At 47.2% G+C, this 12934-nt stretch overlaps 1 protein-coding gene across 1 annotated transcript in view; it reads left to right on the forward strand.

Moving 5' to 3' along the window:
- Positions 1-4484: 4484 nt before the first annotated feature.
- Positions 4485-12934, forward strand: part of STIL (STIL centriolar assembly protein) — a 43327-nt gene continuing 34877 nt past the window's right edge. Inside the window, exons 1-5 of the mRNA XM_044300803.1 lie at positions 4485-4647; positions 6254-6327; positions 8020-8127; positions 9857-9969; positions 10700-10884. Of these exons, the coding sequence (XP_044156738.1) occupies positions 6257-6327; positions 8020-8127; positions 9857-9969; positions 10700-10884 (477 nt within the window). The 5' untranslated portion in view covers positions 4485-4647; positions 6254-6256. The remainder of the gene's footprint in view (positions 4648-6253; positions 6328-8019; positions 8128-9856; positions 9970-10699; positions 10885-12934) is intronic.

Here is a 12934-nt window from a genome sequence, read left to right on the forward strand (position 1 = left end):
ATGAATACTGCCTGATGATGCCTTGGTATAATATATTCCATGTTAACCCAGTAAGATTGTGTCCACACCCTGGTGGTGACGTGGGATGCTTTTGGCCACAGACATGAGTTATGGGGGTTATTTATCAAACTGGTGTAAAGTAGAACTGGCTTAGTTGCCCATAGCAACCAATCAGATACAGATACCGCCTTTTCATTTTTCCAAATGAGCTGTCCAAAATGAAAGGTGGAATCTGATTGGTTGCTATGGGCAACTAAGCCAGCTCTACTTTACACCAGTTTGATAAATGACCCCCTATATGTCCAATGAGCCCTCCAAGTCGGCGAACGTCCAATGCGTATTGAGGTGCCCAAACTGTTCCAATGGCAGGTGTTAGGGGAAAAAAGGATTGGACATGTTGGTTTTCAATATGCCTGATCCTGCTGAAGATAAGCTGCCATATGAGGTGTCTCGCAACAACTTATTTCTCTCCAGACGTTTGGCCCTATAATGTGTATGGGGCCCCCCCCCGACTGCAGATGTCTGCCGAACATGTATGGCCAGCTTAAAGGGAACCTGTCACCGGGATTTTGTGTATAGAGCCGAGGACATGGGTGGCTAGATGGCCGCTAGCACATCATAGCTGTGGGGACTGGGTATTGCGGATGTGCTAGCGGCCATCTAGCCACCCATGTCCTCAGCTCTATACCCAAAATCTCGGTGACAGGTTCCCTTTTAAAGAGGTTTTCTGAGATTTTGATATTGATGACTTATCCTCAGCATAGGTCATCAATATCAGATCAGCGGGGGTCCGACACTGGGCACCCCTGCCCATCATCTGTTTGACGAGACCGCGGCGCTCTGACCTCTTCCTAAGCCGGTGACATCACGTTTATTGGTGTGGCCTAGTTGCAGCTCAGTCAGATTCAAGCGAATGGGACTGAGCTGTAATACCAACCACAGCCACTATCCAATGTATGGCGCTGTGCTTGGTGAGCTGCAATTAGGCAGCTGTGGTCTCTTCAAACAGCTGATCGGTGGGGGTGCTGATAGTCGGGCCCCCACCAATCAGATATTGATAACCTATCCTGAGGAAAGACCATCAATATCAAACACTGCATGTCTTTTCTTTACTAGAAATAATCTTTGCAGTAGGTTTTTAAACCATTTGGCTTTAGTACATAGCAAGTGGCAGAATGCCATTCACAGTCAGATTCCTCTCTCTCCTCTCCTGTGTGATCAACCTCTTTCACACGAGCGTGTCCGGATAAGGTCCGGATGCGTTGCGGCAAACCCGCGCGAGTAGGTACGCAATTGCAGTCAGTTTTGACTGCGATTGCGTTCCGTTGTTCAGTTTTTATCGCGCGGGTGCAATGCGTTTTGCACGTGCGTGATAAAAAACTGAATGTGGTACCCAGACCCGAACTTCTTATCAGAAGTTCAGGCTTGGGATCGGTGTTCTGTAGATTGTATTATTTCCCCTTATAACATGGTTATAAGGGAAAATAATAGCATTTTGAATACAGAATGCATAGTATAATAGCGCTGGAGGGGTTAAAAAATAAATAAAAATAATTTAACTCACCTTAATCCACTTGTTTGCGCAGCCGGCATCTCTTCTGTCTTCATCTGTGAGGAATAGGACCTTTGATGACGTCACTACATTCATCGCATGATCCATCACCATGGTAAAAGATCATGTGATGGACCATGCGATGACCGGAGTGACGTCACCAAAGGTCCTATTCCTCACAGAACAATACAGAAGAGATGCCGGCTGCGCGAACAAGTGGATTAAGGTGAGTTAAATTTTTATTTTTTTTTACCCCTCCAGCGCTATTATACTATGCATCCTGTATTAAGAATGCTATTATTTTCCCTTATAACCATGTTATAAGGGGAAATAATACAGTGAATAGACTGTCACCTAGAAACCATGCGTGAAAATCGCACCGCATCCGCACTTGCTTGCGATTTTCACGCAGCCCCCTGCGTTGCGTGGAAAATGCACAAAATAGAGCATGCTGCGATTTTCACGCAACGCACAAGTGATGCGTGAAAACCACCGCTCATGTGCACAGCCCCATAGAAATGAATGGGTCCGGATTCAGTGCAGGTGCAATGCGTTCAACTCACGCATTGCACCCCCGTGGAAAACTCGCCCGTGTGAAAGGGGCCTAAGGGTTCCTTTTTACACTTGCGTTGTGAAGATCCAGCAGGCAGTTCCGTCGCCGGGACTGCCTGCCGGATCCGGACATCCATGTGCAAACGGATAGCATTTGTAAACGGATCCGGATGCGGACACATCTAACAAATGCATTGAAACACCGGATCCGTCTCTCCGGTGTCATCCAGAAAAACTGATCCGGTATTTATTTTTTTGCATTTTTAAAAGTCTGCGCATGCGTGAAAAAACCGGATCCGGCATTAATGCATTTCAATGCTGGATCCAGCATTCCGGCAAGTGTTCTGGAATTTTGGATGTAGAAAGTACCGTAAGAGTCACTGAATTGAAGACATCCTGATGCATCCTGAACGGATCGCTCTCCAGTCAGAATGCATGGGGATATGCCTGATCAGTTGTTTTCCGGTATTGAGCCCCTAGGACGGAACTCAGCGCCGGAAAAGAATAACGCTAGTGTGAAAGTACCCTAAGCTACGTTATGATCAAATAAGAGTTAATCAGCATCTAGACACCCTCCAACAACCGCCATCATGTACGTCTCTGTGATATGGTGGGGGATAAATCCTTGATCTAGGTGCGCAGGTCCACCCAAGCCATCCAACAGATGTGAAGCAACTTTGAGGCTTACTGGTTCCCAGTCAGATGAGAGCTGATTTGGAATGTCTCATAGTGCACAAGGCTGCCATTGTAAGGTATCCTGGCTGTTATCTGTCTGATGGATAGGTTGTTGGCTTGCACATACCTGGCTTTTGGCATATAGCCTTTGTGTGGTTGTCTATTGTATGTCAGAGATAATAGGAGTCCAAGACGCATCCTTATAATGCTGTTGCCAAACCATTTTGATGGGGTTTCCATCTATTTCTAACCTTTATGAACCAGACACCCTCTTCTCTTCTGAGCAGGGGATGCCTGGGGTCCTCCCATAACCATTGACTTCCATGATGCTTGGCCGAGCACACAAATACTTTGGTGCTCGCTCTTCACTAATCGCTATGCCATCGCTCGTCCCCATGCTGTACTGTGGTTTGCCGGTGACAGATCGTAATTAGACAGCACAAGTTGCAATCGGCAAATTACAATGTCGACAGCTGGGTGTTACCACTTTGGGGGGGGGGTCTCTGCACACTGACATTTTCCCTTCACAGCTGTTAGTCTCACCCTCTGACCAGTGTGAAACTACAACTCCCAGCATGCATACTTCCTCTCTACTCTGCTCAGAACTCTCATAGAAATGAATGGAGCATGCTGGGAATTGTAGTTTCACAACAGCCGGAGTTCCGAAGGTTGCTGATCCCTGGACTAGGGGAATGGTAAAGGCCAGTGGTCAATTTATTTGTTATTGTTCATGGGGACTAAGGCCTCATGCACACGACGGTGTCGGTATGTATTTTGTGGTCCACAAAACACAGATCCACAAAAAAAAAAAAGATGACATCCATGTGACATGTAACTTCCGTTTTTTTATTCTTGCGGATCCATCCTAACAATGCCTGTCCTTGTCCGCAAAATGGACAAAAATAGGACATGGCCATGCGGACGTGGAATGCACACGGAGTAATTTCCATTTTTTGCAGCCCCTTTGAAATGAATGGTTCTGCACACGGCCCGCAAACAAAAAGAGGAGGTTGTGTGAGATCAGAAAAACATGGCTACTTTCTTCCAAAAACAGCATGTCCCCTGATGGGTGGTGTCAGGTATTGCAGCTCAGTTCCTTTGGAGTCGTTGTGAATAGGGGCAGCCCTAGATCTAATGAAAACATTTAGTACTGCTCTGGGGCCCCTTCTGAGCTCGGGGCCCAAAGCAGTCGCTTCCCTGATAGCTAAGCCACTTAGTTGCCCATAGCAACCAATCAGATTCCACCTTTCATTTTTCACCGCTCCTTTGGAAAATGAAAGGTGGAATCTGATTGGTTGCTACGGGCAACTAAGCCAGTTTTTTTGCAAAAGCCTGTGTTCTGTGGTAGAAGAGAGGAGCGGGTGCCATGATGTCTCCCCCTTCATGAGGCAGCTCTGCCCCTGTACCTGACACGACCACCCGCCATGTTTACCTATTACTCGGGACTGTCTGGTAACTACTACTGTACCAAGCGTCTCTCAGTTGCTAAGAAACCAGACTCCGCTGTCAACGAACAAAAGGCACAACGCATGCGCAGAACCCTCCCTTCCTCTTTGGTGCCGTTTTCGCCGTTTGAATTAGACGCCTGGGATTGGCTGCTTGCTCGCTCGGCGGCAGCGTTGATTGGCTGCCAGGGATTGTCATCTTGCTTCTGATTGGTTTAGGGGGAGGGATTAGCGTCCCGGGCCCTGAGGACGTGCTGGCGCCATATTCGTAGTTGCGGCTAATGACTGTGTTTGGTGAGGGGCCGGTAACTGTCATTATCTATCACGGAAACCCCTCCCCGGGGAGCTGCCGCCACTCCTGCCGCCCAGGAGCCTCACCGAGAAGCAGAGCAGAGCGCAGACGGCGTCCATGCTGAGCTCCAGGTGAGTGGCCGCTGCCTCCATTTACTCAGGTGAACGCAGCTTTTCTCTGGACCTGACACAAGATATGGGGGGTTTTCAGTCTGGCTTCATGCACTGTGAGTGTTTGTCTATTATACGTACATTACATCGGGTCATCGCAGTGTCCCTTTAAATACCTCTTAAAGGGGTCTCCTTCTGCCAAAATTTGTATCAGTTACTGCAGGGACCACCAGTGTGAACAGGAACTAGGGTTATATTGACGTGAACAGATGCGGTATATATGACAATCTTGGACTCTGTTCACACCAGGTAGATCTGGCAGTGTGTACGGCAGGCAGAAAGCTCCGATACACGCTCCTGTTATACAGCCTGTGCCAAGTTCTAAGCTCATCCCCCTATCTATAGGACGGGAGGGTAAGGGTTCATTCACACGTCCGCATCCGTTCCGCAATTTTGCTGAACGGGTGCAGACCCATTCATTTTTTAATGGGGCTGGAATGTGCTGTCCGCATTTGCGGATCCGCAAAAAAATTAAACATGTCCTATTCTTGTCCGCAAATGCGGACAATATTAGGTATTTTCTGTTATAGTGCCGGCGATGTGCGGTCCGCAAATTGCGTAATGCACATTGCCGGTGACCGTGTTTTGCGGATCCGCAAAACACTTACGGATGTGTGAATGGACCCTAAGAGCGTGTTCATGGGGATCTGACAAATGGGGCGCTCATGTTGGTCAGACAGGGGCGCTGGCATCTCTATGGAGCTCTTGGTCATCTCCAGACACACGCGGGACCGCCGTTCCATTCATACACAGGACCCCCTGTTCTTGTGATTAGTGGGAGACCCTGTTTTCAGACCCCACCAATCAGACACACATCGCCTGTCCTGTAGATAGCGCCCCCCCCCCCCCCAAGTGTGAACATCGGCTAAGAATTTGTGTGCAAGATCTTCATTTGTTTAATAGTATTGAGAATGTTTCCATTCATTGACAGCAATCGGATCTTGACAGATGACCTCACAAAAGACTGTTGCAAGATGGTGCAGCAACTTGGGGTGACACTCCCATAGGAACTAAGATCGGTGTGCCCTCCGCCTGATCGGCTATTATAGCCTGCCCATAGTGGAAGGAAGCACCGGATTATCAGACTTTAGCAGGGATCAGCTGTCCTGAAACTACAACTCCCAGAATCCTCCTTTCACTTCTATGGGAGGTGCAAGTGCTGCTGAGTAAGGCCCCTTGCAGACGAGCGTTCCTCCCGCAGCGAGTCCGCATCGCAGCACCCGGCCTGACCTCCCAGCACGGCCCTTAGAGTTCTGGAATGTATTGGATAACACTGGCATAATGCTGTCAGTGTTATCCAATACATTCCAGAGCTGTAAGGGTTACACAGCATCATAAATCAATATAATGCTATGTAAATCCCGTCAGTGCTGGAAGGTGAGGCCGGGTGCTGCGATGCGGACTCGCTGCGGCAGGAACGCTCGTCTGCAAGGGGCCTAAGTGTGCATGTTGGGAGTTGTAGTTTCACAGCAGCTGGAGTGCCGAAGGTTGCTGATCCCTGAACTATAGGAACGCCGGCAGACAACCCGCGGGCTGTGACTTCAGTAACTTTATTCCTTGTTTCTAGGATATGAGTGCAAACATGAGCGTGAAGAACTCGCAGTACCATAAGGATGCCAGCAATAATCAGAACAATATAAGGTAAAGCCCGCACCCCCGTCTGACCTGAGATGGTTGTATCTAGGATTGTTCACATCTTAAAGGGGTCATTACTATCTTGAACATTGGGGGCATATCGCTAGGATATGCCCCCAATGTCTGATAGGTGCGGGTCCCAGAAGTGAATAACCCGGCCCCGTGACCCTGCATATACTTACCTGCACCCCGACACCTGCCTCCTCCACGGTCAGTGGCTGCATCTCCTCCGCCGGAAGAAATCATCATGTTGATTTCCGACAGCAGGGGATATGCAACCACTTCAGAGGAACGATCTGGGACAGTGTGCAGGGTCGCGGGGCCGGGCATCCTAGACATGGTTAATCAGACTTGGATAACCCCCTTGTAAACGGAGCCTGCAGGCTGATGGCGGGAGCGCTTGGCTATTTTCGGAAGTGCCATTGAAACGAATAGGAAGCGCGCCGCCCCAAGTGCGGCCACCGTTCCATTCACTTCTATGGGGCTTATGGAAGTAGACAAGCCGGCGCTTGGCCATTTTCAGCGCTCCCATAGAAATGAATGGAGGGCGGCTCAGGGTGCTCTCCTTCACTTTGCGGCTCCGTTCTAAGGATAGGTGCTGGTCCCAGAGGTGGGACCAGCACCTATCGGACATCAAACATTGGGTACATTCACACAACGGTATGTTTTTTATGGTCTGTGAAATCCGATGACGTCCATGTTGCATAATTTTTCTTGTGTGTGTGTGTGTGCGCGGACCCGTTGTAATTGCCTATTGCCTGCAAAACCGATAGGAATAGAACATGTTCTATCTTTTGTTTTGGGGGGGGGGGGGCTGCTGAACGATGTGAGCAGCACACTCTTTGCTGTCCGCGTTTTTTGTTGCCCTGTTGAAATGAATGGGTCCACATACGGTCCGCAAATAAAATGCAGGTCAGGTGTGGACTAAAATTACTGTCGTGTAAATGGGGCCTAATGCAAGCGGACAAGAAAAGGTATGGTTACAATGGGTCTGAAAAAAAAACGGGTGCGACACGGACGTCATCCATATTATTCACGGATCTGCGTTTGCAGACCACAAAATACATATGGTCATTTGAATGCAACCCTGAGGTTGTGCCAAGTTTTCATCTTCTCTATGTTGTGGACAGGGGCTGAGTGTCTGGGGGGCTTTCAGCGGGACTCCCACAAATCGGGAGACCGTTGTCCTGGGTCTCCCCATATAAATCGATGGCGGCCGAGTATGCATGTTGCCTCTGCGTTCATCTCTATGGGCCTGTATTAATAAGTCTCCCCAGTATCACAGTAAATACCTGTATGGCACTTGTTACATACTGGACTCACGGCTGCCTTAGGTGGCCGCGGTAACGTGTGCCCATATTCAGTTATGTCAGTCAAAAGCACAGAACAGGTGCAGACATTTCACATTCCACCTTATTGCTTTACGCTGTGGAAAAAACCTGCATGTAATACGCATCACGTGCAGATATCTGCTGTAGGTGGCGGTACACTTTATATGTATGGAGCAGACAGATGGACGGAGACGTGGTCACCTGAGCCCCTCCCCCACATCTGTTCCAGGTGTTTGGCACCACTGGCTGATGTGCACTTATTTTAGTCTTCATTTGCATGTATTTTATTCTGATAAAGTGCGTCCCAGTTAAACCATCTTTCTAACGGTCTTCATTTGTTTTCTTATCTTACCTTTTTGGCATTCAGGAATATGGCTACCCGGATGCTCCCAATTAATTTTCCTCCGTCGAAAGCTGTGCTTTGGGATTCCACCCCCATGGGAGATCCCATCGGATTACATTTCAGCTATTACAGGTAGCTATCGTATTTCCAGGTATTGCCAAGTCGTATTAAAAGTGTGCGCTGTCTGTGTGATCTGCTGCCAGCACCTTACAACGGCTTCCATGTTATTTGGTTTTTGTAAATTTAAGGCTACATGCACACGGCAGTGTTTTTTTGCGGCCTCCGTTCCATTTTTATTTTTTATTTATTTTGCGGATCGGATGGTTTCCTATTAATTTCTATGGCCTCATCATGTCCTATTCTTGTCCGCAATAAACATTTTGCGGACCCATTGAAGTTAATAGGTCCACAAAAAAATGCGGATGACCAACGAAAGCCATCCGTATGTCATCCGCATCAGTGTTTTTTTTTTTTTTTTTTTTTTTTTGTGGACCGGAAACGCAACCTACAAAATTTGCGGACAAGTGGAACAGATGTGGATGTAAAAAAAAAACAGGAACACAGATCCGCTATTTGCGGACCGCAACAAACATGTAGCCTAAAGGGAACCTGTCGCTTGCACTATGCCGCCGTCACTGAGGACAATATACTGTAGCGACAGACCCGCTGATTTCAGCAGTCAGCACTGACATGCCAAACTCCGAGGAGGCTCGCAGTCCCTGCCTCCAGATAATGACAGGTTTTCTTTTTTATGTAAAAGAAACCTAAAAGTCATCGTCCGGAGACGGGGCAGGGACAGCGAGCCTCATCGGACCCCTCTCCCTTGCAGCATGTGCTGCAGAGTTTGACAGGTCAGTTCTCCAAAAAGAGTCTATTGCACCCATAGACAGCCTGCTGCCGTCCTTCACTCACTGCGCCTAATACTAAAATGGACGGCGCGGGATTTGCGGGGCGCGGAGGAGACCGAGGATGTCAATCACCTTTACAAGGGCGTGCCAAACGATGAGAGGACAGAGCCTCTAGGTGCTGCAGCAACGCCCCCCTAGCACCTTAGAGGCTCATTTGCATAGTATAAAAGTCATTATTCAGCACGAACGGCGGCAGGCACGGAGATATGTCATGCAGTTATGTTCTGCTGACAGTAGCACATCGCTCATGTCAGCCAGCTACATAATGTTTTTTTCTGATGACAGAAACCCTTTCATTGCATTCGTTCTCTGGCAGCCTTTCCCCTGCATGTGACAGGGAGACGCTTTCTCTTCACCTGTGTAATATCTGGCTTCATAAATACAAAGCAAAGACATTAAAGGAGTATTCTGATTATGTGAAAGTTATCCCCTATCCACAGGATAGGGGATTACTGTTAGATCGCTGGGGGTCCAACATGTAAGACCCCAGTCGATCATGAGAATGAAAACCTCATACCCATCGGATGCCCCATTTCCCCCCTCACACACCCGGAATATACAGAGTGGCTGTTTGTGCATGCACGCAACCATTCCATTCATTTCTATGGGGGTTCCAAGCATGGCACAGCTGTACTCGGCTGTCTCCGGACACCCATAGAAATGAATGGTGCATTAGTGCGCATGCCTGACTGGCAGCTCCATTCCTTTCAGGGGGCTTCACAGGGTACATTATTCTTATAATCAATGGGGGTCCCAGCGGTATGACCCCACGATCTAATAGTTATCCCCCTATCTTTGACCTAACTGGAATACCCCTTTAAACAAGTGGATCTTCTGACATGTTCACATTTAGCAGCATATGAGCAAACCCTTGAAGCGTTCTGCACTAAATGTGACCTCAAACTGCTGCTAAGCCGGTGTTCAAGTGATTTCTCTTCCCTTTGGTTTTCTAGAAACCCTCACATTCTGCTGTCCGAGAAAGCCTTAAGATTGTCCTATCGTCATGCCAAGACGGAGAGAAAATCGTTCTATTGCTTCTTACTTGGATCTTTTTCTGTGGATGATGGTTTGTGTGCACTTTTTTTTTTTTTTTTATTAATAGGATTATCCAATAGTACAAATGCCTCTCCTATAGACGGTCCATGGGACCCACTTTCCTCCGGATCCCTGCACGGCCTCCGCTGCATCTCCCTGTCGTGCAGATGAAAACATTGGGGGGGCAGGGCAGCCAATAGCAGGCCACGACGGAGACCAGCCTCCCTAGCATCGCGGTGATGGATCCGCACGACGAGGAGATGCAGCGGTGGCTATGGAGGGATTAACATGCATACTTCAGGCTGCGAGGTTGTCTCATGAAGACCATCCCTCTCCATATACTTATAGGACAGAAGCCTTCCTGTATGAACCAGAACTCCTGTCCTGGCAAACTTGAGCTGTCCATGCATTTATCAGATTAGCCACTGTGTAATACATTTTTCCAGCAGCAGCCACTACAAAGGGAATTGTAGGGTCAGGTGGGGGATCCTAAGTAGAGTGGAACTTTATAGATCAGTTGCTTTTTAAAGGGGCTACTCCAGGGGTGTAATACTGACGATGAAAACCAAAAATAAGTGTTGCATTGTATGTAGCGTGCTATAAAGTAACATGGATCAGCATTGGTGGTATGCCGCAGCCCTGTGTCGGGAGATCTCTGCGCATGGGCAGCTTCGAGGGAGAGCAGGAAAATGTGTAGTCATTGTTTGGCCTGGGTCTTATCCAAACTGTGACTTTTTTATATTGTTCTAATCTTCTGTTAGACGAAGAAGGAATAACGCTAACAATCGATCGCTTTGACCCTGGCCGTGAGAAGGCGGGCAGCAACGGCAAAGTGCCCTCTACTCTGCTACCTGGAGATTCCGCTATTCCCTGCACAATTTATCCCAAGGAAACTATCGGAGACGACGTGCTACACACTCCTGAAGACTTCACGTCTTCTTTTAAGGTATGAGAGTTGAGTTAGGCATTTATGAAGGTCATAATAAGCAAATTGGCACGTGACGTGGTTAGAATTGTTTATCTGAAGGCCAAACATATCCTAAAATCTGTCACTACGAAATGTGGAGCGATCTGCAGGACAGCATGTTATAGAGCACGAGGAGCTGAGCAGACTGATGTATGGTCTAAGCTATAGATTTAAATCTCTGCCATTTCTGATTTGAGGTGTTATCAGTGATGGCAGTCTCTATGTGAGGGCTCATGCACACAGCTGATGCGGTTTATTTTCGGTCCGCAAATTGCAGATCTGCATAAGGGCTCATGCGCATGACTGTTTTGCGGTCTGTTTTTCACTGATCCGTTGCCCTGTATATCAGATTTTTATATATATATATTTTTTTTTTATTATTTTTATTTTATTTTTTTCCCCTCTGAATTAAAGGGAACCTGTCACCGGGTTTTTATGTATAGAGCTGAGGACATGGGTTGCTAGATGGCCGCTGGCACATCCGAAATACCCAGCCCCCATAGCTCTGTGTGCTTTTATTGTGTAAAAAAACCTGATGAGTCCTGTATGTGAGATGAGTCGGGGACAGGACTCATCTGAGGTTAATTTCCATATGTATCAAATCGTTTTTTTTTTGTTTTTTTTTACACAATAAAAGCACACAGAGCTATGGGGACTGGGTATTGCGGATGTGCTAGCGGCCATCTAGCAGCCCATGTCCTCAGCTCTATACATAAAAACCCGGTGACAGGTTCCCTTTAAGTCCTCTTCTGTTCTGTTATTGCACAAAACATATCCGTATGGTTTCCGTATTTGATCCGTTTTTTTGCGGATCATATACAGTAACTAATCACCAAACACATGAGCAATATGGGCTGGGCATAGAATTTCTGCAGTATGGATCTGCGAAGTACGGATGTGTTCCGTGTGCGTTCTGTATTTTTTTTTTTTTTGTAGACCCATTGACTTGAATGGGGCCTCGGACCGTGATTTGTGGACAATAATAGGACATGCCATTATTGGCCGCTAGCACATCTGCAATACCCATTCTCCATAGCTCTGTGTGCTTTTATTGTGTTAAAAAAAAAATAATGACTTGAGTCCTGTACGTGAGATGAGTCAGATCGTGTTTGTGTGTTAAAAAAAAAAAAAAAGTGTCACCAAACAGTTTAGGCTGAGTTCACATGTGGGTTGGAGGCTCTATTCGGGACCTTTGTCAAAGGGCAGACAGTGTGAACTGAAGCCAAATAGTTTCACACGAGAATTTTCTGTGCATCAGTTCTGCGTCGTGTAAAAAACACAGCATGTTCTATATTCTGCGTTACTCACGCAGCCCTGGCCCCATAGAAGTGACTGGAGATTCAGTGAAGCACTTGCGTCCGGATGCAATGCGTTTTTCACTGATGGTTGCTAGGAGATATTGTTTGTAAACCTTCATTATTTTTTTTATCATGTGTGTGAAAAACGCATGAAAGCGCAATGCACTCGCGCGGAAAAAAATGAATGCAATTGCAGACAAAACTGACTGAACTTGCTTGCAAAATGGTGCGAGTTTTCACTGAACGCATCCGGATCTAATCTGTGACGCTCGTGTGAAAGAGGCCTTCTAGCCAATGAGGTCTGTTCGGTTCAGTCATGTGCTGAATCTGACATGTCCGTTACTTTCATTCATCTCCTCCTGGAATCGAAATCTAACATTCAAGTGTGAAACGAGCATTATTTAACTACCAGATTCACGTTTTTAAGACCGTAAATCACTTACAAACAAGTCTCTTAGGGCTGCATTACACTGCCTGATAATTGGGCAGTGTGAGCTTCAATAGATGATAACAGATCCATTGGCGCTCGTTTGTTCTGATCTGATTAAACAGGCCAATGCAAACTGAATGTGGGAATGACGATTGCTACCGCAGTTCAGTTCTATTCACCATGGACAGCACTTCCCTGATTACACAGGGTGATGTGCTGTTGATAACTCTGGTATTTTCTATCCTGATTAAGGCTACATGCACACAACCGTATGTGTTTTGCAGTCCGCCCAAAAAAACGG

The sequence above is a fragment of the Bufo gargarizans genome, chromosome 7 (assembly GCF_014858855.1).
Source record: "Bufo gargarizans isolate SCDJY-AF-19 chromosome 7, ASM1485885v1, whole genome shotgun sequence".
NCBI lineage: Eukaryota > Metazoa > Chordata > Amphibia > Anura > Bufonidae > Bufo > Bufo gargarizans.